The 27,385-nt window shown below is 36.5% G+C and overlaps 1 protein-coding gene across 3 annotated transcripts in view; it reads right to left on the bottom strand.

Moving 5' to 3' along the window:
- RPS6KA5 (ribosomal protein S6 kinase A5) overlaps positions 1 to 27,385 on the bottom strand; it is a 170,033-nt gene that overhangs the window by 42,807 nt on the left and 99,841 nt on the right. For all 3 annotated transcript variants that reach the window (XM_033107160.1, XM_033107162.1, XM_033107163.1), the window contains 3 exons: positions 15,360 to 15,443; positions 13,107 to 13,210; positions 161 to 311 (listed from right to left, as the gene is read on the bottom strand). In XM_033107160.1, the coding sequence (XP_032963051.1) occupies positions 161 to 311; positions 13,107 to 13,210; positions 15,360 to 15,443 (339 nt within the window). The remainder of the gene's footprint in view (positions 1 to 160; positions 312 to 13,106; positions 13,211 to 15,359; positions 15,444 to 27,385) is intronic.

The raw sequence follows: 27,385 nt of genomic DNA, 5'->3' as shown, positions 1-27,385 counted from the left end.
AGTAGAATTATGATCCTTCTGGAAGGGTCCTTGTCATTTTAAAAAGGCAGAATATACGTGAAAATAGGAAGAAACTGACAACAAAAGGGACCATGTTCAAACTCCCCCAAAACAGCAGGGCACATAAAAAAAAAAAAACCACCTGTGCAATACATTTCACCTGAAAAAAATGATGTTCTTTGATTTCATCCGCATCACGTGGACCACATCCCAATCTTTTCTTGGGATCTTTCATCAAAAGACGCTGAATGAGGTCTTTAGCTAAAGCACTCATCTCTTGGGGATATGGAGGCTCGCTTTTTAATATTCTCCTGTAAGCAGATAAAACTTGCTGTTAAAACAACCAGAGGATGAAATTATAGTGATGGTATTCTTAGCAAAAACAAGTATAGTTTAACACATTTTGAAATTGAACTACATGTAAAACATGGAGATAAAAATAATTAAAATATGAAATCAAATTTCTGAAACTCAAATAAGCAGAAAGAAAAAGTATTGGACCTTTTTTCAACATAAGTCAATCCTAACAAGAAGCCACCATCCCAAATATTTAGTTGGGGGTGATAAAAAAGGAAGGCTCGGGGCAGATTAGATCTTCTCTCTATAGACTAGATTCTATGATTAAAGATTTCCTAACGGAGACAGCTCTTAATAAATTCAGGGAAGTGAGCTCACTACTCAGCTTTGAAAGCACAAGAGAGAACCCCGGCCATGCCTGCCTCAGTTCTCTTTCCCTGTGTGCCAGCGAACATAAGGGGCCAGTGGGAATGCAGAAGCAAGGAAGACGGAGACAGGGAGAATCGAAACCACGTGGATATGGCTCAATGCTTGATATCTGAAAGTGAACACCAGACCTCGGGCTTTTCATGGGATGAAAGCATCTGCTTCATGACCTGCTACAATAAAACAGACCGGCAGGCCCTAGAAAGCAAGTGGCATTCAAAGATGGAGTCAAGTTGGCTTTTTATCATTAGGGAAAATAAAAAATTGAGATAATCCAGCTTCTTGATGAAATATGTGAATTTATTCTAAGGTCACAGAAGAAATTGATCCAAACCAAATGTACTTTTGCCCCCCTTTAAAAGCCAGATCAAAAATTTAATGAGAAAGAAAGAATGGAAGGGACTGATTAAAATTAACAAGCTGAACACAGCATATACATGGAGAGAAACAGTTACTCCATTACTTGGGTTTGGAAAAGAGTCCCCTGTTGTGCATTAAAATATGAGTAATTGTTATGGAACAAAAAAACAGACAACAAATTTGTAAGAGACAGTATAATGTGATAAGAACATAGACTTTGGAGCCAGACTGAGTTCAAACTCAGAGTGCAATTAGCTCTGCTGCTTATTGACTGTTTGACCTTGAAATAGTTAATTAATCTCTTTGTACCTTGGTTTCCTCATCTGTAAAATGGGGATAACAACAGTACCTACCTGAAACAGGTATTATGACGCTTAAATAAGTTCAGACACGGTGTACAGTGCTAAGCACAGCACCAGGAACACAGCAAGTGTCTGATAAAATGAGCTACTACCTGTTATACTCCCTCCTCCTTAGGCAACCCACAAAGAAACACAGAGACTGTGGCAAGCAGCCACTGAGGAACTGTGAAATAATAGCGGAACTGTAATGTTTGATTGAAAACTCCAGCGGTGTTGTTCATTTCAAAGTAAATTCTACTTCTAGCACTCCAACCTAGGAATCTAAGAAAACGATGGTAGAACAAGTAAAAAGATAAGCAGTACCCTCTTTTCTTTTTTATTCTCCAGCTTTCTCCCATTGCTCACTACTCAGCAGAGTTTTCAGCATTAGAGATAATCCTCTCCTCCAATCAGGCGCGGGCATATCTGACAGAAAACTGGGAGCCCTGTCTCACCGGGAATAATAAGCGTAGTCTTTTCCATTTTCCCCACCTTTAATGTACCTTTGCAGGCAAGAACTTGCTGTGTAAAAGGATCAGGCTATCAATACGTGGTTGCTGACATTCTTTTTTCTGAACATGAATTTCAAACATAAATAAGCACTTGGCTGACGTCACTTGAGGTACTGACACTACGTCTATGACTTCCTAAACCTGAGACATCTGACATTTATAGAAGTCTACTTCGTTCCAGGCACTGGAAGAAGGAATGGTCAGTCATGTTGACCGTGGTGGGTTCAGCCCTAAGAGGAGGAGCAGCAAGAGAGCCGAGAGCACCCGAAATCAGGCATGGCCCCACAGAGATGCCAAGACCGGAGAGAAGAGCAGAGAGAGCTGTGTATGCCTCTGGGAGGTGCTCTGGGCACACAGACGAGCCCCGGTATGTAAGCTGGGTGTGTGGCAGGGGCTCTGTGCAGGGAACTAGAGTTTGAGATTCGGATGAGGCAGGGATCAGATCAGGGAAAACCTGAGTAAAACTCTGAAGGAATTCCTGTTGAAAACAGTGCTGATGACGGAACACCAAGAACCTCCTGTGACCGTCCCAAACCTTGCCTTTCCTGAGTGAAAAGGACATGGCCAGACCAACAGGAGTAGACCCGAGCAGATGGTGGTGAGCACCCACCCAACTTGGAGAGGTGAAAGCAGGAGCCATGCAGGAGACTTGTGGAAGGAAGAACACTCAGGCTCCCTGCTGTCTCCCTGTGAACGGAACAGCACAGGGTTTCCTTAGCATGTGCGGAGTTCTGAAGCCTCTTCCTGTGAGGAAACGGCATGCCAGAAAGAGGATGAGAAACTGAGCTGGGGTGGTAAGGAGAAAGAGCTCACAGAAGGCTTAAATCTTCCTGGGAAGATAATCTTGGATTTACCTTCTTATACTGTTTCCCTGAAACCTACTGGGCCAAGATAAATGTGACATGTCGGCCGTGCCGGGTTACTGGGAGGTTACCATTGAGGGGACCTGCGCCCGGCCTGACGTCTGAGCAGGCACGTAGGCCCTCAGGGTTTTCTGGTCCAGGACTACTTAAAACACTTTCAGAAAATACAAGCTTCTGTGTGTTACCCCTTATCCCCAAGGCTGTCCTTGTGGGATGCTGGAAACTGTCTCAGGCACGAAATACTGCCCCTGTGTTGAGCTTCCCATGCTGGGGTGGTCCACACCCAGCCATGTGTCTCATCCCTAATGGCTGAGTGCATCCTTTCTGGGCTGGGAAACCAGGTAGGTGGTTGGAAGGACCCCAGTGAAGACGGATTTGATGTTGTCATGCTGTGTCCTTCTAGAAAGCTAAGGAAAACTAGTGCCAGATGCCCTGTATGAATGGCAATCTGAACCCCAGACCACTGGCTCTGCAGGATGGGCATGGCGGAAGTGAGCACGCTGGCAGGGAGTCCTGGGACATCCTGTCCTAACCACACCAGAGCGTCGTGCAACAAGAGTGGGGAGACACTTTTCAGGGGTTGCTGTGCTTCACCTCTTCCAATGTGCTTGACTTCTGAATTGGTTATAACCTAGCACGATTTTTCCTTGCTTCCAAGTAAATCACAGAGCCTTCTGTGAAATCAGAACAGGCCCTGAGTTGACGTATCACGCTGAACACGTCACGCCTGTTATTCAATCCTTACAATAATCCTATCAAAAGGCTGCTATTATTATCCCTGTTTTACAGATGAGGAAAGATTCCTTTCAGAAAAGCAAGGAAGAAGTATACATATATGGATATAAATTTCAACCAGGTATTTTAGAATACGGATAATATTAATATTTTTTACAAGAATAACCATATAACATAGCTAAGAAAATTTTGATAAAGAAAATAATTGGGAAGCATGTGCCTACATATTAAAATGTATTATAAAACAAAATTTTAAAAAGTGCTAGTAAAATAAATTAACAGGCAAATCAAGTGAACAGAAAAACCAACTTGAAAAATACCTAGGCATCTAGAAAAACTCATATCGCTTTTAAAAAGTGACCAGCCAACACAGGAAAGGCGAACTGTTTGATAAATGTGCTGGGGAGACCAGTTTTTTGGGAAATAAATAAACAAGGCAAGACCCTTGCCTTATTGCAGAACCCCAAGTAAAACCCGAATGGACTGAGGAATTATATGTAAAAAGAAAAATGAAAGAAAATTAAAGTCTATAATAATATTAGAAATTAATATAAAATTTCTTCCTATTCATACATGTTAAGTTTCTGAAAACCCCTGTGGTAAAAGAAATACACAATTAACTCGTGGAGTAAAGGGTAAGGACAACAAGATTAAACCTGTGACAGAGAGACGGGTGGATAGATAAGTAGAGATGTAATAAGCAACCATGGTAAAATATTCATGATAGAATCACGGCAGTGAGTATATGTGTGTCCACTGTAATAGGTTAATTGAAATTTTTCATAATAAAATGTGATGGAAAAAGTGAACCCATGAAATTTTGCACACGTGTTTTGTATGTTCACTGAAATAGAGCAATAAAGAACTGTCGCAAAAAAAAAAAAGTGTCAGTGACCGTAAGCACAAACATAACGGGCGGTGCTCATCATGTCACTCCACTCCACTAAGGTCTCTGCTCAAGTGTCACCTTATCAGAGTAGCCTTCTCTAACCATCCGAACAAAACTAGCTGTTCCCCCCACACTCTTTATCCCTTTCCTTTGTTTTACTTTTCTTCATGGAAATGATAGACTATTATTTATTTATGTGCCATTATTTATCTCTCCCAACTAAAATGTAAGCTCTAAAGGAGTAGGGACTTTTTTTTTTTTAAAAAGCATTTTTTGTTCCCTGCTTTATTTCCAGAGCCTAGAACATTCCTTAGCACATAGCAAGTCCTCAACAAATATTTACTGAACAAATAAGTGTCTGATTGTTTTCCATTGTTCACTCAGGATCTTTCTTACTCAATTTCAATAGAGGCCTGCGATAACTTTTTCACTTTTTTGCGGATGGCATGCACTCTCATGGGTTGCTTCTCTTTGTCCTCCATTTAAAAGTTCACAATTCTTTCCTACTTTGTGACTTAATGATGTTGACCTTCACTTCCTGGTTCCCATGTGGTCCCAGAATTACAGAACTACCTACATGCCTACCTGAGTTAGAAAGAGTTTTCAGTAAACGTCACTTACTCTAAATTTTTGTGCAACACTAGAGGAATAAAGCATATTATGGCGTATCTACTCAAAAACATATAGCCATTACAAAATTATGTTTATGATAGGTTTGTAATTACATAATGCTTTCAAATTGAGACAAAAACTGTAAAACAGGAAATTATATTTCTAGTATAGCATAACATTATACAGGTGAAAAAGACTAAAAAGATGTCGTAGCAGTGTTTGTCTCTGGGTGTTATTACTATTTTCCCCTTAGGCATGTTTGACACAGTAATGAACATTACTTTTAGAACAGGAACAATAACATGAACTTCATTTGCAAGACCACGGACCCACTGAGTGCAGTACATAGACTGCCAAGGATGCCAAGGAGTCTTGAGCCCCCATCTGCAGGCCCCTGTGGGTATTTCCCACCGTCTGAAAGGCATTTTCTTCTACCCTCAGCCTGTGTGAACTCTGTCGGTCCTCCCAGATCTATGTTTTATTCGGGGCTCTAAACCCTCTACTCCCCTCCCCCGCCCCCCAGGGAGTGCTTCAGAGGGCAAATTAATAACACAGTATGATTCAGCTCTACCCCACACTGATGCAAGGGAGGCAGGAGTAAACGGATCCAAAGGATGATGAAAGCAAGTAAGACAGGAAGCTGGGAACATGAGTACCAAAGGAAGGGTCATTTTCACCCTGCTCCTCTCCTTGCTATAGGCTTCCCATCACTGGACACCAGTCTGAAGCTGCTGCAATTGTGTCACGTAGAAGAATGTGCAGATAAATAGCTATTACGACAAACATTTATAGGTTTGGGGGGTAACTAGTCAAAAAAACCCTGGAAACATAGATGCTGCTATTGGGAACAAAAATAACTAAAACGGAAGAAAAGAAAAAAACCAAACAGCATATTGGGAATCAAGAAGGCTTCATAAAATATGCCAATAAAGGATTTTATCATAAAGATATAAGGGTAAGAAAGCCAGGAAAAAAGTAAATTTCAATTCATCTTAAAACCAGGCAAGAAATGATACCTGTAATTATTCTATACATAACTCTAAAAGCAACGTCCCTATAATGATACAGAAGAAAGTTTTAAATACAAATGAGCTAATTCAAGGTGTTACTAATTCATGTGGATAAAACACAAACTACAACAAATTACTGCTTGATTTTGTTTTAGAATACTATAGCACATCACACAAAATCAGTGTATTAACATGATTACCTAGAGGACAGAGAAGTTAGTTACCTAAAACTTTCTGTACAAGACGCATGGTAGGCAGACTTCTAAGGTGGTCCCAGTGATCCTGGTCTCCTTGCTTTCAGGGCCTTTGCGTAATTCCCTCCCTCCCCTCAGGCTGGGCTGCACCTTGAGGCTTTCTTATAACCAATATTACAGATGACAGGCTACCACTTTCACGATTAGGTTACAAAACATCCCATCTTCCTGGTGGACTCTCTCTACTGCCTTCCCGGCTGCACGCTTTCAAGGAGACAGGCCCACGTGGAGAACTGAGGGTGGTCTGCAGACAACAGTCAGTGGGGAGCCGAGGCTTTCAGTCCAACAACCCTGAGGAGCTGAATGCTGCCAACAACCACAGGCGCTTAAAAGCAGATGCTTTCCCGATTGAGCCCAGAGAACTACAGCCCAGCCAACACCCCGACTGCAGCCTGGGAGTGACCTTGAGGTAGAGGACTTAGCTCAGCTGTGCCCAGATTCCTGGTCCACAGAAACTCTAAGATAATAAATCAGTGTTGTTTTAAGCTGCTAAATTCCGAGGTAATTTGGTACTTAGCAGGATAACAGATAACGAATACAAGGCCAGACAGTGAGTACTTCAGGCTTGGTAAACTACACGGTCTCTGGAGCAGCTGTTCAGTCGTGCTGCGGGAGCACGAATGCAGCCAGAGGTGATGAGCAAAGGGACGACCGTGGCTGTGTTCCGATAAAACTTTACTGATGGACACAAATTTGGATTCTGTATAATTTTCACATGTCACAAAATAGTGTTCACCTTTTGACATTTTTCAACCATTAAAGAATATAAAAACCATTCTTAGCTCACAGGCCACACAAAAAAACAGGAGGAAAATGGGTGTGGCTTGTGGGTTGTATGACTAGTTTGTCAATCCCTGACCTGAATTATATAATTTGAGCTCTGTTTAAAATCATTATGTTGATAACCTGAATTTATATAACATCATGTTTATAACAGTATAATGAAACACATTAAGAAAGCATGTTTTATTGATGGACAATGAACCACCAAATAAACATCTCGTGGCAAACATTTTTTACATTTCAAAGACAGAGAAAGTGAGACAAACAGCCCTATGAGAGATGGAAGAGCTGCGAACAGAACCTGTGTCCTGACTCAGGACAGGTGAGGATGTATTCAGTTATCATGGTTCACAAAGCCCCAGGCAAGCAAAGGGCTCCTTCTTGGAGGGGCAGGCAGAAAACCTGATGGAGGCACCCGTGACCGGGAGGACGCGTCCCGTGCAGAGGCACCCGTGACCGGGAGGACGTCTTCCCGTGCAGAGGCACCCGTGACCGGGAGGACGTCTTCCCGTGCAGAGGCACCCGTGACCGGGAGGACGTCTTCCCGTGCAGAGGCACCCGTGACCGGGAGGACGTCTTCCCGTGCAGAGGCACCCGTGACCGGGAGGACGTCTTCCCGTGCAGAGGCACCCGTGACCGGATGACGTCTTCCCGTGCAGAGGTACCAGTGACCCGGAGGACGTCTTCCCGTGCAGAGGTACCAGTGACCCGGAGGACGTCTTCCCGTGCAGCAGTAACATACATAAAAAAGTTCTCCACCGAAAGGCGATAAAAACCAGCAGGAGACACGTTAGTAAGAAAAGCACACGCTACATACAGGAAATAAGAAATCAGACTCACAGAAAAGCCACAGAGCAATCATTCAAATCTATAATGTTGACAATTTAGCATTTATTCAAAATGATACCAAGATGTGAGGGACCTGGAAATGATTTCATATGAACAGCTGAGAGAACTAGGAAGGGTTACCTGAGGTAAAAGGATCTTCAAACACCTAAAGCAACATCTGGGAGAAACAACAGGACTTTCCTACATTCCTTAGAGGATGCAACCATCCTCTAAGGATGGACATGAAGAGGTTACAGGAAACTAATTTCGGCTTCTTTTAAGGCGGAAATTTTTCCGCACAACTAAAGTTGATCAATAATGGAAGGGGCTTCCTTGAGAATACCGTACACAATCGCACCTCCCGTTCAGGGACAGCCCTCAGACAGACAGCAGGTAACTGTCAGGGACACTCACGAAGGGATTCGTGTATCACTGAGCAAGGTTTTGTTCTTACTCTACATTCTTTTATTTGGAAATTTGATGTACAGGAAAAACAGTTTTGTTCTGATTTTAGGCTATCTGTAGACAACAAGAGGTAAGTAGATAATTTGGAAAATACATTACTTTGAAGCATCTCAAGTAAAAACTGTAAAAAGTATGCAGAGTTCAGGGAAGATTACAATAATTAAGGAATGGAAGAATTCAAGGATGAGAAAAAGCCTTCGTTAATTTACATTTGAGGGCAAGATAATGACACATTTATCTTAATGGAGCATATTTTTAAAAGAACAGACTATGAAAGATTTTACACCAGGAAAGACAATCAGAATGACTATCTCGAAAGGAAAACGTAAGACAATTCAGTCACTACACTCTGTTAATTTCAAGAACAACAACAACAATCCCACAAAAAAACATGGAATCATAAGTTAATGCCAAGCTTTAAACAAAATATAAATAAAAAACAAAGTGGATAATTAATTGACTAAAGGGACAAAATTCTATTTAAATTCTTGAAAAATTTGCTGTAGTTTTGAGATTTTAGAAATCTGATTCAGGCTCTCTTTCTCTTTCTAAATGCCAACGGATTGATCTAACGGCAATAAAAGCAATTTAAATTTGAATAATATTTGGTTCAAAATGTTCCTGCCATCATAACCAGCAATATACCATCTCCCTACAGGCAGACCTGTGGTAGAAAGGAAACTAAAAAGAAGATGGCTTGTGTCTGTGGCCTCAGAGAGTGGGGCATCAGTCAGAGGAGCCACTATTTAATGCTGTCAAGTTAAGGCCACTCCTCACCTGCCACAATGACAGGTATGATCTTGCAACGGGACCCATATTCTCAAGAGTATGGCCAAGGTTTCCTATAATACTGAAACGTTTTCAAAAAGCCCGTTTAAAATAAGCCACATCATACTTAGAATTTTTAATCGCAGGTATGATTCTATTGTGATTTTTAACAAGAAATATTCCTGATCACTTAATTTTGATATTAAATAGCTGGAACAGCAAGAAATTATTTCCTAACCGGTCTTGTAAAAGGTACATTAAAAATTTTTTGTTTAGTTGAAGTAAAATCGATGTACAATAAACTTCCCACATACAAAGTATACATACAACTTGATAAGATGACATATGTATACACCTGTGAGACCATCACCACAAGCAAGATAATGAACAAACACAACACCTTCCAAAGTTTCCTTGTGTCCCTTTGTCATCAATCTTGCCCTCCCCCCAGTCAACTACCCCTGAATCAATTCCCACACTTGAGCCAGTTTGTATTACCCAGAACCTCTTGAATGAAGGGGAGGTGGGTTGCCTTGAAGAAGGAACCACTAAATTTATACTCTCTCTCCCAGCCTTCACCAAAGGGACCTCTGGCCTTTTACCAGAGTAACTACATTGGGGAAAAGGAAATAATCAGATCTTTCGAGGACTACTGGACTCTGGTTCTGAACTGACACTAATTCCAGAAGACCCAAAATGCTGCTGTGGCCCACCATTCAGAGTAGGGGCTTGTGGAGGTCAGGTGATCAATGGAGATTTAGCTCCAGTCCATCTTACAGTAGATTTGGTGAGTTCCTGAAGCCATCCTGTGGATATTCCAAAGTTCCAGAATGCATAATTGGAACAGACATACTTAGCAGCTGGCAGAATCTCCACACTGGTTCCCTGAACTGTGGAGTGAGGGCAATTACGGTTGGAAACGCCAAGTGGAAGCTATCTGAGCTGCTTTGACCTAGAAAAACAGTAACTCAAAAGCAATACTGCATCCCTGGGGGACTGCCAAGATTAGTGCCACCATGAAGGACTTGAAAGATGTCAGGTGGTGATTCCCACCACATCCCCATTCGATTCGCCTCCTTGCCCCTGTGGAAGACAGATGGATCTTGGAGAATGACAGGGGCTCATTGGGAGTTGCAACCAGGTGGTGACTCCAATTGCAGCTGCTGTTCCAGATGTGGTTTCATCGCTCGAGCAGATGAACACATCCCTGGTGCCTGCTATGCAGCTGTTGATCTAGCAGATGCCTGTTTCTCCACTCCTGTCCATAAGGCCCGCCAAAAGGAGTGGCTTTCAGCGGGCAAGGCTAGCAATGTACCCCACTGTCCTACCACAAGGTATATCGACTCTCCGGCCCTATGTCATAATTTAGTTCGCAAGGATCTTGATCACCTGCCTTTCCATAGGATATCACACTGGTCCATCGTATTGATGATCTTATGCTGACTGGACCTAGTGAGCAAGCAGCAGCAACTACTCCAGACTTATTGGTAAGACATTTGTGTCAAAGGGGGGAAAACACATCAGACTAAAATTCAGGGACCTTCTACCTCAGTGATTTCTGGGGATCCGGTGGGGGGGGGCAATGTCAAGATATCCTGTCTAAGGTGAAGGATAAGTTGTTGCATCTGACCCTCCTACAACCAAGAAAGAGGCCCAATGCCCAGAAGAGAAGGCTCTGCACAGGCCCACCACTGGCTCCTCTCGTGCTCAGGCCTTTTGGAACTACAGGCTTCCCTGGGTCTCCATCTTGCTGATGGCAGATCGTGGGACTTCTCAGCCTCCAAAATCATGTGAGCTGATTCTCTGCAATTCCTTATAATAAACGTATGCTCCTTATAATAGATCTCCACATATATCTCCTATCGGTTCTGTTTCTCCGGGGAACCCTAATATAGTCTAACTATTTTTAGCCAGTCCACTGTATACAGTGGTACCTCATTGTTGTTTAATTTGCATTTCCCCAAAGATGAATGATGTTGATCATCTTTTCATGTGCGTATCTGCCACACATAGATTTTCTGGTTTCTCTGGTGAATTGTCCAAACTTTTTGCCCATTTTCAAAAATGAAGGTTGTTTTCCCCTTGAATTTTGAGAGTTCTTTATATAAGGCTAGATACCAGTCCTTTATCAAACATGATTTATAATGTTACCCAGGTCTGTGGCTTATCTTTCCATTCTCTTAACAGTTTCTTTCAAAGAGCGAAATTTTGAAGAAGTCCAATTTATCAATGCTTTCTTTTATGGATCACACTTTTTGTGTTGTATCTAAGAAATCTTTACCTAATCCAAGGTCACAAAGATTTTTCCATTATGTTTTCTTCCAGAAATTTTATAGCTTTAGATTTTACATTTAGGTCTATGATCTGCTTTTAATTTTTCTATATGTTGCTAAGTATTTATAGAAATTCATTTTTCCCCCCACATGCTAGCCAATGGTTCCAGCATCATTTGTTGAAAAGACTATTGTTTTTTTCCACCAAATTGACTTCACACCTTGTAATTAAAAAAAGGCAGTTGCCTGTATCTGTGCAGTTTTATTTCTGATCTCTGTATGTTATTTCATTGATGAGGTTTGTCTATCTTGATACCAGCACCACAGTGTCTTAATTATTGTAGCTTATAAGTCTTGAAGTCATCTTTGGCGTACTTTTTCAAAGGTGATTTGGCTATTCTAGGTCCTCTGTATTTCTATGTGAATTTTAGACCCAGGTTATCAATTTCCAGGAAAAATAAAGCCTGCTGGGATTGTGATTGTGCTGAATCTATAGAACAACTTGGAGAGAAATAACCTACTAACTCCACGGAGTAGTTTCCTCACACTGTGCTTATTTGAGTACTTGAGGGGCACCCTCTTCAAATCTCTAGACTTCTCTCTCTCTCTCCCTCTCTCTGCAGCTTTCTCCTCTCCGACACTCTGCCCTCACACTCCAGCTGCCTTGGTCTTCCCAGACTCTCAGTTCCATCTCAGCTCCGCCTGGATTTCAGCCTGGACACTCTCTCAAGGCAGAGAGCTGGGCAGTCCCAGGGCTCACCTCGTGCTTCCCATCTCCCAGTGATCACTGTCCTTCACTGCTAGATGTTCAAGGTCTTCAATACTGTTGTTTCAGATACTTTGCCCATTTAAAAAATTGTTTCAGACAGGAAAGCAAATCTGGTTCTTGTTATTCCATCTTGGTAAGTGGAAGTCTCAATTTTTAAATTTTAACGTCAAATCTGTTCTCAAAGTTATAAAATTCAAGTAAAAACAGGACAGAAACATAACTAGTAATTAGTATGTGTTATCACTGTTCATTTATTTGTTCATTAACTCATTTCATTCCAAAAATGTTTATTGAATTCTGCATAGTAAAGCACTGTGCTGGCACCTGAGCATACAACGCTGAGGGTCAAAGCCAGATATGTCCCTTGCTCTCACACAGCTTACAATCTAGTGGGACAGACAAACATTAACCAAATAATTATAATCAAAAATGTAATACTGCAATTGTGACAGCTGCTGTGAAGGAAACTAATAGAATAATGCTATGATGACCTGTAAGAGGGTGATTTTATGGTGCTTGCTTCTATTGAGCCTACATTCATGAGTTGAAAAGTATCACTACTATTTATTTATATTAAAGTCACAAAGTATGTATTACAGTGGGAAGAAAGTATCTATCAAATAAACTTCTCAATATATGATGTACTTACTAGGTTAAAACAATATACTAAGTACTTCAGAACACACAAACATTATGACACTATCCCTATGAAACCTAAGATCTAATTGGGCACATATAACATAAAGAAATATAAAGGTTATACATCTATATCCTATACGAATATAAATGGAAAATAACCACTTGCACATAATTTTGTCTATCACCATTTAAAAATTTATTCTTTTCCATCAGTCTAACTGCAGAAATTTGATCAGTTCTTTTGAGGTAACAATATATTTATTTTACTTTGTTAAGTCTTACCTAGATATCTCAGCTTGGGAATTCTTCTCTCCATCAACAGTGAAAGGAGATGCTCCGGTTAGTAATTCATACATTAGAACACCTAAACTCCACCAGTCTACTGCCTGCAAAACAACAATTTCATTTGATAGAGTATTAACTAATACATATTTCATAAGAAAAAAAATGAAAATAAAGCTATATATTTGAAAAATATTTTAACAAAAAGATTTTGTACATAGCTTTCTATGCAAAGAGTATTTAATTAGCACATGCAAGAAAGACATTTAGAGAACTATCTAGGTATCCTCAGAACAAAATTTAAACATAGAACTTAAACATTTAGCCCATCAATCAAGGGGTTAAAAGTGTTTTCAGTATCCTAAACTAGTAATGGTTTTACTTTGATTAATTAAAATTTTTTAAATTTAAAATAAACTAAAAAAATTTTAAGTAAGTGAAATCTTTGGACTTACGATAAGGGAAAATAAGTATAAATTAGCATTTTTATTAATTATCCAGCTCCGATGAATATTATAAAATTCTTTAAAATCAAAGAACAAAAATAAAAAAGATCCCATCTAAAGATGTTATTTTTCATAACACCTAAATCAATTCCTCTTATAGAACGTATCACATAAATCTAAGAGTCTTCATTTGTGGGACGCATGATGAGATTTAAAGTAACATAAAATAAAATGTGATCTAAATTGCAAACTAATTTACAAATGCAGTTACCTGAACTGAGAACAGAGCAAATTACATATAAATTAAAGACTCACAATATGTTGAAAATTACTTCTTTTATAATTAGGCAAATCACGATTCAATAACGGTTGAATATACAAGCTTACACCAATGAGATATTAACTGGATGCTAAAATTTTAAACTCTCTGCTTCCCAATTTCAGGGCCAAGGTTTCAGAAAAATGATGCAAAATTTATGAGCCCTGAGCTATTTTCAAGGTAATTTTCACATTTTAACGCTATAAATTCCTACGAAATTCCCCAATAGTTTCAAAGAATACCTTAAAGCCAACAAAACCTGCAATTCAATTCTTTCATTTATACAATTTTACTGCCATCTGAGTCAAGACCCTCCGAAAGCTTTGCTGTTGGACTTGAAACCATGCTCTTAAATTGATACAGTTCTGCAACAGATTCCTAGTCACGAAAACTTGAAGAATAGACTTGAATTACATGATCAGTCATTAGCAAACATTCTCCACACTTAAGATATTTGGACTGCATATGTGAGATTTTTAAAGGGGATGAGGGAAAGGGGAACATGAGGAGCAAAAAATAGTCAGAATTCCTTATTTGGAGAAAGTTATTAATAAAGCAAAAGAACTGAACAAATCTGTACCCTTTAATACAGGAAGAAAAAAACATGTGACCTAGATTTTAGAACATAATCACTTAGAAAGCATTTTCTAGTCTTCATTTTGCACATACAAAGGAAAGTGAGGAGAAAAAAACTGAGTTCTTTAGAGTGCTTAGAAAAACAAATTTAAGACTATCTTGAATGCTTAAAACTGGATTTTTTTTCCTGCAAGCGTTGTAACAATGGTTATTTCTGTTGAAGAGATAATCAATCACGTCTGTGGTATCTCTATGAAGTTAAAAGCTGAAATTGGGAATAAGAAAATATAAAACATTCCTTTTCAATGAAATCTTAGAAAGCAAATATGAACTAAAGGTGTCAGTCAACTATATGTTTCTGTATGTTTTTCTAACAAAAACCAGTAATGCCAAGAAGCACTGTCCAAATTCCTTCAGCACGACTCCGACAGGAACAATGTGGGGTTGATGCATTCGGTGACACCGCTGTCTTGCATGTGGCTTAGCTGTGTCCTACAGTGCAGGTCCCGCACAACAGAAAAAGAATGCTTTTTGCTTTTAAATAGTTACAACTGGTGCTTTGCTCAAGATATAGACTCTTTTAATGGAAATAACAAAAATTATGATTTGAAGAGTTGGTTGATTTTGAGGCTTCCTTTAACAAAGAGTGTTATTCTGTAAAAGAAAAAATTATCCTCACCAATAAAACCTGAAAAAAGGGAAATCTGGAGTGTCCTAACCTTTCTATTATCTCTTTCCTCCCAAACACGAGATGTAATATGTTCATGTATACAAAGCAAAGTAAAGAAAACAATGAAGGTAAGACAACGCCAGAAAGAGGACTGTTGAAGAGACTGTTCCTACGTTATTAACTAGGATTCTTATCATACATTTTATAGAGATATACAAAAAAGCGTCAAAAATAGAACATACCTTGTCATGTCCTGAATCTCCCCCTCTGACGATATCTGGTGCCATGTATTCAATAGTTCCACAAAAGGAATATGCTCTTTCAGCCTTAAACAAACAAACAAACAAAAAGGGATTGGATTTCAAGGTACTATGACAAGTAACAAAAAAAGAAAAGTTCATACTACATGTCAGTGGTTGAGATTACTACACACAACAAAGCAAAGTGGTGGTAGGATCTACCTGGCAGAAACCTCTTCTCATGAGGACAGGCCATCACTTATGTCCTGTCAGAGAGACTTCCCAGGCCCGAAACCCTACCATCCTTCATTCAACCACGCATCCACTCATGAGTCCATTCATTTACTCTTCTTTTCTGTATATGTGCATTTCAATTACTGGATTCTTGAATCATTCTTTTTTGTAAGAATGAAAATAGTCATAGTAAGGTAACATGGACTGTCGAATACTTTATTGTATGGATGTCTTTATTTCCAGATGGGCACAGTTGGGAAAATATTAGGAAACGTGGAGGGGGAAGGTAGACCAAAAGCTAAGAAGGGGAACAGGGAACCCAAAAACGAAAACATTTTTTTCCTACCTTACTATCTTGTCTAGGTTTGGCATGGCTAATGGTGTGTTTAGAGATGATGAACAAAACTGTCTTTAAAAAAAGATTCTCTTAAACACAGTTGTTTCTCTTTTGCAGAATTTTTAAAAGGGCTAATTTAATATATCAGGCTGAAAATTAATTTAAAAAACTAATTTTTTAAATGACCAACTGTGTCATATGACTCATCCCAATGTAACAAAGAAGAGTAAATATCTAAATTGTAATGCAGATATAGTAAGTAGGGACAAAGAAGTCCTCTTTAATAATATACATTCGTATGGCTACATCTGAAACTTTTAAAAGTACTTTGGTGCCACTAAAATACTTTACAAAACTATTTTAGAGGAAGCTTTTCAGTTTACACTTTACTCTTCTTCCACTAGCAAAGTTTCAAGAAAAATAAGCATCCCTCCTATTTACCAATTTTAAACGTAAAGAACACTATTCAAGCAATGTCACAGAAGTGGTAGAAGCCCCCTTCTCTGTTGGCTAAAAGTTAAGCCCAGAGACAGTGGATGTAATAAACTTATTGAAACACTGTGGTAATAAATGTATTAAAACTACTTAACTGTAATATATATAGACATATATTAATAAAATATGGTCTATAATTCATTTTTTATGTGCTACATATACTGAAAGATTAACATCCCCTTAGAAACTAAAAAATAATTCAATTATGTGTAGATCTGCAGAAAAATTTTTTATTAGCTACCAGAATGTTATTGACTAGCTAATATAAATCATATATCAAATGTCATCATCTCTCTGCTTCATCATTCAGTATCAAATGTTAATTTTGTATCAAACTACTAGAAAGATTAAAGCTAAATAAAATTGATTCCATATAAATTTGTGTATAAAAAGTAATGAATAATTTTTACCATTTTGTTAGACATGCTTAAAAAAAATGTGTGTATTGGGAAGCATTCATCTGTTCACTGAATTATTTAAAAAATACTACAAAAATACTTTTTTTAAAAATCCAAACTTCATAAAACTAGTGTTTGTAGTTAATGTACTATTTATTATGTAATAATCCTATTTTGTATATTAAATAAAAAAAATCACTGTATAGCTGATATGAAGAAACACATAAAAATTACTAAGTTATAGTATTTATCATTTAACCTCATCTTTAAAACATATGCTAACTCAAGTTTAGGTATACGAAAACATAATTATCCAAAATGGTTTGTGAGCAAAAAGACAATGGGTTTTGACTCATTGACGCTCTAAATTTTTACTTAGAAAACTAGTCTTTTTAGCAAATATAAATTTTCATTTATAGGCAGCTGCATCTCACAAACCATTTTGAAATTATGCATATTTCCTTCTAAGTGTGACTCTGATTAAATTTAGAAATTTAAAGTCATGAAAATCTACACACTCTTTTTCAAAACACTAGCTATGCAAAAGTTTAGTGTAGAAAGGGTAGGAAGCATAGATTTTATTGATTACTATCTGAAAGGTCTCATAGTTACAACCACTTCCACGCCTTATGTAATCTGACATTGGGAACTGTGCAGCTCACTTCTTTATTATCTCAACACACAGGAAGCTGAGAACCACATTAAACGCTCAAAGGTATTTCCTCCACCTTCAAGCTCTCTTTTAACTCACTTTGGCTTTTCTGGGGTTTTTTTTGGCGGGGAGGGAGTCGGTAGTACCTACATTAATAAATAATTAATACATAATTATTTATTTGATAGAAATTCCAGGAGACAGAAAAACTAAAGCTTGAAATTGTTGGGAAGGTCCAGTCACAGAGGAATAATAGTAAACAAAGACAAAGCATTTCTTAAGTTTCTCTGGTTTTTGAAAACACTGCCATTTCAGTCCCTTACAATTCTGTATAGGCTTCCTCTTCCTCCGCCCCAATGGGTTCTTTCTACCTTGTAGTGTCTTTCAAATAATTCTACCAAGATTACAAACTGATGAGGTATGACAAGGGAAGGTTTCTATTTGGGGGGCAGGAAAGATTGCAAGGTCATATTTTATGAACTACAGTATGATATAAAAAGGCTAGGATAACGGCTAAATTCTACTGTAATTACTGTTTATTTCTTCAAAATATCTCTACAGTAATATTTTTCTCAGAGAGACAGGCAATTTAGACTTTAAGTCCATACTATTTTATAAGCAAAATTACTTATTAAAGCTACCACAAAGTCAAAAGACTGCGAATGAGAATGGCAAATTACTTGAATGTGAAAATAGTAAAAGCAATGTGTGTGCACCATCTTGGCAGATAATATGGAATATTCTTGTGTTTAAGTGATCAGCTGATCAAAGAGGGAAGGACCGGATAACGTTGGACAAAAAAACCCAAAAAACTGGTTTCCTTTTTAAGAAAATCCAAACAGGAACTCAACTGCCAAACTCTCAGGTATTTCTCAATAAACACTTGATTAAATAATTCCTACTTTTTATTTGCCAATGTTTTATCCTGATCTTCTCCACTTATGATAGATAAACCTGTGAGTTAAGTATAAAATTAGCAATGAAAATACTTTTTTCCGCACCCTGTTACTTTTTCTAATCCTAATTTTGACAAATCTCCTCACAACAAATATCTAGAAATGTTTGATTTTAAAAAAAATATTGCATTGCCAATCACCCAAGACTGTGCTCAGAAGAAAGGGCAAGTCCTAGGTGCCAGCCAGGAAGAGGGTGTTGAAAACCAGGGGGGTGGACATATGACTTACGCTGCAGCTGCACAAAGGGAGAGGTAAATTGTTACAGGTCTCAGCAATCCAGAAGCTTGTTTTGATACTCTAATGAGGACAAAAGACGAGGCCCTCAGTTCAAATGGGGTGGACTGGAATTACCTACTCTTGTGTAAACCTTAGAACCTAAGAAAGCTGAATCCTCAGTTAATGCAAAGTCTAGAAAAATAAAATTAAGTCACTGGCACAGGCTTGTTTCTGTCTAGGCCCTAACTTAAAAAACAAACAAATATGTATTAGGTCGGTGCAAAAGTAACTGTGGTTTTTGCAATTATTTTTAACCTCAATTACTTTTGCACCCACCTAATATATGCACCCACCTAATATATACACAATGGACTACTACTCAGCCATAAGAAAAGATGAAATAGTGCCATCTGCGACCACATGGATGGACCTTGAGATTATAACGCTGAGAAAAATAAATCATACAGAAAAAGCTGAGAACCATATAACTTCACTCATATGTGGCATATAAACTGAAAGCAACAAAGGAACAAGACAAACAAACAAACAAACAAAAACTCATAGACACAGACAACAGTTTAGTGGTTACCAGAGGGTAAGGGGGCAAAGGGGTGATAGATGAGGGTAAAGGGGGAGTCAAATATATGGTGATGGAAGGAGAACTGACTTTGGGTGGTGAACACACAATATGCTATACACATGATGTATTGTAGAATTGTACATTTGAAACCAATGTAATTTTACTAACCATTGTCACCCCAATAAATTTAATTAAAAAAAAACAAATAAATGTTCCTCTTGTGAAATCAAATCTTGTGCCTCTTATAGATTTGGGGCCTGAATTTACTCTTGCTACCCATGCTATGGGAAAGTGAGAAACTCTGGTCCAATGTCGTGATACTCTGGAACACATGACAGAATCAGAGAAATTCCCAGGTTAGCTGGCCTAGGATTCACACGGACAAAACCCTGGAGACATAAAGTTACTAAATAAGTAAACTAGACTCCATAAATACAACAAAAGGATTACTTGAGAGAGTAGAACAATAATCCATAAAAGACTAGTACGTTATACAAGATGAAAGATATAGAAGGGAAATATTCATAAAACAATATAACAGCATAGGAAAGATTAGAAAGATATGAAAATGAATCAAATAGTACTATATAAATGAAGAAATATGGTAATTAAAAAATAGGCAGATTAAACAGAGTAGACACACCTGAAGAATTTGTAAAATAGGAAATACATTTGAGGAAATTATCCTGAATGTTTTAAGAGTCCCAAGCAAACTAAATAAAAATATACTCATAGGTGGAGATTTTCTATTTCTTAACTTGAGTGGTGGTTATAAGACTGTTTGCCTTATAGTAATTCACTAAGCCATAATTTCGTTTATTTGTTTTATTTTACAATAAAAAGATATAAAAAGAAAACTAGTCCCTTCCTAGATATTTCTACATCCAGCTAAATAATCACTGAATACACAAAATAAAGGCACATTAACACAAAGACAGAGTTTACTCTTCACTGATTCTTGCTAAAGAGACATCTAAAGGATGCACTTCAGAAATAAACTGAACTCATGAGAAAAAGAACAAGGTGTAAGAAGCAACAGTGAGCAGAGGAAACAGGTAAACATGTGAGAAGATCTAAACAAGTACTGAATTTATAAAACAAAAATAATAGTTACATGATGATTAATTTGAAGAAATATAACATAAGGTGGGACTAAAATAATAAGTAACAAAAATATATAAGATGAGATGGATAATTGAAGTTAAAACATTCTAATATTCTTGTAGTAGTCATGATAATCATAGTATAATGGTTAATTTTAGACTCTATTAAGTCAGTATGTAAGTTAAAAATTTTAGGGAAATAATGACTAACAGAATATAAATAGACTATATATATATATATATATATATATATACATATATACAGTCTAATATATATATAACTTTTAGGCCACTGGGGCAAATGAAATAAATAAATCTTAATCATATAAATAGAAGACAGAAAAGGAGGGGGAAAAAAGGAAAAATTATGATAAAGAAAAACACACAATAAGATAATAAAAATAAATTAAAATTTATCTGTAGTCATAATATATAGATTTAACTCAGCAGTTAAAAATCAGAAACTCTCTGGATCAAAAACAAAATCCAGTTACACGTTATTTGTAAAAGGCAGAACTAAAACATAATGACAAAAAAATATTGAAAGAGACAGGAAAAGATATATCAGACCAGCACCAACCAATAGAAAGCTGGAGTATCTTATTAATAGCAGGAAAATGAACTTTACGGTAAAAAGTATTATTAAAATTGGGTAGAGTCATTACATAATAATAAAAGGAACAATTCCCTAAGAGAAAAACACTATTCCAAGCTTGAAAATCATAAAAAATTTCTGAAGAGCCATAAACGATATAAGCAAAAATGGAGAGATGTTCCAGAAGAAATGGACAAATCCACAATCAGAGTGGGTATTTTAACATATCTCCTCTATAACTGACCAATCAAACAGGAAAATAATTAGTGAAGCTATGGAAGATTTGACCCATGTTCATGAATATATACAAAACTTTATATCTACCAATTAGAGAATACACAGTCTTTTCAGGTATACATGACACATTTATAGAAATTAATCATGTAATAGGTCACAAAATCAATTTCAAATACCACACAAAAGAATCATATATATTTTTTCTCCAAACAGAAAGCAAAATTAGAGCTCATTTACAAAAAGATAACCAAAACAATCCTATGTATTTAAAAACTTAAAAACCCATTTCTAAATAATTCATAGTCCAAAGAAAAATACCACAATGAATATTAGAGATTAGAGTAATAATAAAAATATTATGTGTAAGAATTTGTGAGATACATCTAAAGCTGGTCTTAGAAAATTAAAGATTATAAAAGAAAGATTAAATATTAGTGAGCTGGATGTCCAACTCAAAAGTTTAGGAAAGAATATGAAAGAAACTTACAAAAAGTAAAAGAAATGAAGTAATAAAGGAACATCATCAAAGAGAAAAGAAATGAGAGGCTTGACAAAATCTGTTTCTTGGAAGAGACTCATAAAATGGATAAACCTCTAGCAAATTGATCAAAGAAAGAAAAGGAAAGTTGCACATCAACAATATTAATTTAAAAGAAAATATTGCAACAGTTAAAATAGAGATTAAAAAATAAGGAAATTCTATGAATAACATAATACCAAAAAATTTAAAAAGAAAAATATAGCATTTTCTGTAAACATATAACTTACCAAAATTGACTCAAGAAATTGAAAACTTAAACATGACTACAAATATTTTTAAAATATTAAATCATTAATTGAAAAGACAATCACACTCACCTAGAAGGGGGGAGAAAAAAAGAAAAATATACGTATATATCCTAATAGCATTCAAAGGAATCTTCCAGAGAAATAGGATCTCTATCTCAAATAAATTATTCCAAATTCACTTCATATAAAGCCATCACTACTTACAAATAGTAGTTCTGATTTTTTTCTTTAACTATAGTCATCTACATAAAAAATCCAAGCAAATCTGTAAACTAATGTAACTAGTATGAATTCAGTAGCACTGTTATGTTCAAGATAAACAACATTCCTATGCTTTGCTAAGAAAAACGTAGATATTCTAATTTTTGTAAATAGGAACAAAGTTATAAAGCTAATATACATAATATATGTATAAAGCATTACAAAGAAAATTCTAAAATATTATTGAAAGAGACGAAAGACAACAAAATAAATGGGAAGATATAAATATTTATTTATGCAAATTCATTGATTGGAAGATTCAATATCCAAAGATTGTAGTTCTCTCCAAATGCATTCATAAATTCAAATCCACAATTCATGTGGGGGAGCAAAAGACCAAGAATAGAGAAGACAGTGAAGAGGGAGGAAGAAGGTCGGGGGAAAGAAGGAAGGAATCGCAGAATAAGAGTGAAGAGAAAGATTTCACCTTTCCATATTTAAGACTTACTGTAAAATCATGGCCTTTAAGAGTTTTGATTTTGACTCGGGGAGACAGAAAGAAGGAATTGAGTGAAGAGCCTAGAAATAGATTCACAAACACACATAGGAATTTGGCATATGATAGAGGTTACATTTCACATCAGTAGGGAAAGGAATAACTGAATACTCGATGAATAGTTCAGTCAATTGGAAATGAAGTAAGATCCCCATGCCATTTTATATACAAAAATTAATTCCTAGTAAATTAAAGATATCAAAGTGCTAATTTTGAACAGAAAATGGAAGGGAATATCTTAATACATTGAAATAGGAAGAGGTTTCATTTAAAAATATTCAAAGAAATCAACAACCTAATTTTACACCCCAAGAACTAGAAAAACAAAGTCAAAAGTTAGTACAAAGAAAAAAATAATAAAGATTAGACCAAAAATAAATGAAACAGAATAGGAAAACAAGAGGAAAAATTAATAAAACTGAGTTGGTTTTTGAAAAGATCAACAAAACTGACAAACTCCTCGCTAGATTAAGAAAAAAACAGGAGACTCAAATAACTAAAATCAGAAACAAAAGAGAAGACATTACAGAGACTACCATGAATAATTACACACCAACAAACTGTATAACCTAGAACGGATAAATTCCTAGAAACATACACTCTATCAGACTGAATCGTTAAGAAATTAAAAATCTAAACAGAACCATAATCAGTAAGGATACTGAATTAGTTATTAAAAACCTCCCAACAAAGAAAAGTCCAAGACCAGATGGCTTACTGGAACATTCTAGAAAACATTTAAAGAAGTAGTAGGACCAATCGTCCTCAAACTTTTCACCCAAAATGCAGAAGTGAGAACACTTCCACTTATTTTATGAGGCCAACATTACCCTGATACCAAAGCAGGGAATGATACTACAAGAAAAGAAAATTATAGGCCAATATTCCTGATGAAAACTGATACAAAAATCCTCAACAAAATACTAGTCAACTGAACTTCAAAATACTAGCAAACTGAGTTAAAAGGATTATACACTGTGACCAAGTAGGGTTTATATCTGGAATTCAAGTAGGGTTCAAGATTCAAAAATCAATTAATAGAATACATTACATTAACAGAATGAAGAACAAAAACCATATGATTGTATCAATTGATCCAGAAAAAATATTTGACAAAATTCAACACCCTTTCATGAAAATAAACACTCAACAACAAACTAGGAATAGAAGGAAACTACATAAAGACCATCTATGAAAAGCCCACAGCAAACATCATACTCAATGGTAGGAAAAATTGAAAGCTTTTCCTCTGAAGATCAGTAGCAAGGTCAGGCTGCTTCCTCTAACCATTTCTATTCAACACAGCACTGAAGTCCTGCCAGAGCAGTTAGGAAGAAAAAGAAATCCAAGTTGGGAAAGAAGAAATAAAATTATCTCTGCTCACAGATATGATCTTATATGTAGAAACCCTAAAAATTACATACACACAAACTATTAGAACTAATAAGCAAATACAGCAAAGTGACAGGATACAAAAATCAACATATGAAAATCAGTTACGTTTCTATAAACTAATGATAAACAATCCAAAAAGGAAATCAAGGGGGAAAATCCCACTTAAAATAGCACCAAATATAATAAAATACTTCGGAATTAACTTAGCCAAGGGATCAAAAGACTCTGACAATGAAAATTACAAAATATCATGAGAGAAATTAAAGATACAAATAAATGGAAAGACATCTCATACTTTCAGCATGGAGATTCCTCAAAAAATTAAAAATAGGGCTGCCACAAAACCCACCATTCTATTTCTGGGTATTTATGTGAAGAAAACAAAAACACTATTTTGAAAAGATATATGCACTCCTATGTCCATTGCAGCACTACTTAGACTAGTCAAAATACAGAAGCAACCTAGAAGTCCATTGATAGATGAATGAATAAAAATGTAGTATATATATATAATGCAATATTACTCAGCAATAAAAAAGAAATCATGCCATCTGTGACATGAATGGACCTAGAGGGTATTATGCCAAGTGAAATAAGTCAGAGAACAACAAATACTGTATTATTTCACTTATATGTGGAGTCTAAAAAAAAAACAAAGAAACAAAACAAAAACAAACCCACAAACAGAACAAACACAAGGCTGATGGTTGCCAAAGGAGAGGGAGGTTGGAGAATGAGTGAAATTAAAAGAGAGAGAAATTAAAGAAGACAAATAAATGGAAAGACATCCCATGCTCACGACTGGAAGATTTAATGTTGTTAAATTGTCCACACTACCCAAAGTGATCTAGAGTTTCAGTGTAATCTCTATCAAAATCCCAATGCCATTTTTTGCAAAATAGAAAAATCTTAAAACTCAAATGGAATCTCAGGGACCCTGAATAGATAAAACAATATTGAAAAAGAACAACAAAGTTGGAAGTCTCACACTTCCTGATTCCAAATAAATGACAAAGCTACAGTAATTAAAATACTTTTATACTGGAATAAAGACAGACATATAGGCCAATGGAACAGAATAGAGAGCCCAGAAATATACCTTCATGCATATGGACAAGTGATCTTTGACAAGGGTGCCAAGACCACACAAGGGGAAAGGACAGTGTCTTCAACAAATACCACTGGGAAAACTGGACTTCCACAAGCAAAAGAATAAAGGTGGACCCTTACCTTACACCAAAAACAGAATTTAACTCAAAATGGACTAAAGACCTAAATGTAAGATCTAAAACTGCAAGACTTCTAGGAGAAAACAGAGGGAAAGCTTCATGGCATTGGATTTGGCAATAATTTCTTCAATGTGACACCGAAAGCATAGGTAACAAAAGCAAAAATAGATAAATGGGACAACATTTAAAGTTAAAAACTTCCTTACATAAAAGGAAACAAGTGAAAAGAAAACCTACAGAATGGGAGAAAAAAATTGCAAATGATATACCTAATAAGGGGTTAATATCCAGAATATATGAAGAACTTATACAACTTATCAATAAAAAAGCAGATAACCTGATTTAAAACTAGGTGAAGGACTTCAATACACATCTCCCCAAAGATGACAGACAAATGGCCAACAAACATATAAAAAGGCACTCAACATCACCAATCACTAGAGAAAAGGTCACTAAAACAACGAGTTATCACCTCACACTCATTAGGAAGGTCACTATCAAAAAAAGCAGAAATCACAACCATAGGTGAGGATGTGGAGAAATAGGAAGCCTTGTGCACTGTTGGTGGAAATGTAAAATGATGCAGTCGCTATGGAAAACAGTATGGAGGTTCCTCAAAAAATTAAAAATACAATTATCACATGGTCCAGCAATCCCACTGCTTTCTGGGTATATAGCCAAAAGAATTGAAAGCATGATCGCAAAGAGATATTTGTACACCCATGTCCATTGCAGCACTATTTACAACAGCCAGTAAGCGGAAGCAACCCAAATGTCCATTAGTGGATGAATGGATAAACAAAATGTGTACATACATTCATACAATGGAATATTATTCAGCCTTAAAAAAGAAGAAAATCCTGTCACATGCTACAACATGGATGAAGCCTGAAAACATTATGTTCATTGAAATAAGCCAGTCACAAAAAGATAAATACTGTATGATTCCACTTATATTAGGTATCTAAAGTAGTCAAACACATAGAAACAGAAAGTAGAATGGTGGTTGCCAGGAGCTAGGAAGCGGGGAAAATAAGGAATTGTTCAATGGGTATAGAGTTTATTTTTGCAAGATGAAAAATTTGTACAGCTCTGTTGTACAAATGGATGACTATAATTAACACTACTGAACTATACACTGAAAAAATGATTAAGATGGTAATTTTTATGTTGTGTGTATTTTACCACAATTAAAAGTTATAAAAAAATTCAAAGAATGTAAACCCTAAAAGATTTGTAAATTTGGTTACATTACAATGTCAAATGTGAGAATGGCAAACACGCCATTAAACAAAGTCAAAGACAAGTGAGACTTGGAAAAGAAATTCACAAAATATGTAATTATGAAAGATGGTTATCTAGAATATTGAAAGAACTCCAACAAATCAATAACATCAGGAAAAAAACGTAACACACTGATAGAGAAAACACAGAAACCTAAATATATCTCAGTAGAAGAATGGAAACACTGGATAATCCATATAAAAGAGTATTCTACAGCAGCTAAAATGAATGAAAAATTCATATTTATCTACTTGGAAATATTTCAAATATGTAAATAAGTCCAACAAAAAACAATTTGCAATATGATACGCCATTTATGTACATAAATTTTATAAACACAAGCTACTAGTATATATTGTTTATGGATATATACATGTGAAGTAAGGGTACTAAAACAACATTAAATTCAATCCACCATCCACTCGGCCTGAACCTGTGCAGCCTAATGTAGTTGGAGAGAAAAGCAGAATAGGTTGACCGATTTCACTTCATGATCATGAACCTCAAGTGAGTCTTTAATGCTAACGCTGCCCAGCAAACACACGCATTTCCTAACCCATTCACTCTCCCCGTCTTAGCTGCTTATTTTGTATCTTCTCTCTTCTCAAACCTCCAGTGTCTCTTCCCTTCGCCACTCTCAAAAAGAAAACAGAAGCAACCAGAAAAGACCTTCCGGAAGCTCCCCTACCACTTGACAGCCACCCACGTCTGTGCCCAGTAACTCAACCTTCTCCTCCGTTTCTAAGGATGACCTGACCAAGCTACTAGCTAC

Source organism: Rhinolophus ferrumequinum, chromosome 6, assembly GCF_004115265.2.
Source record: "Rhinolophus ferrumequinum isolate MPI-CBG mRhiFer1 chromosome 6, mRhiFer1_v1.p, whole genome shotgun sequence".
NCBI lineage: Eukaryota > Metazoa > Chordata > Mammalia > Chiroptera > Rhinolophidae > Rhinolophus > Rhinolophus ferrumequinum.
The sequence above is the reverse complement of the archived record's forward strand: the minus strand, read 5'-3'. Positions and strand labels throughout refer to the sequence as shown.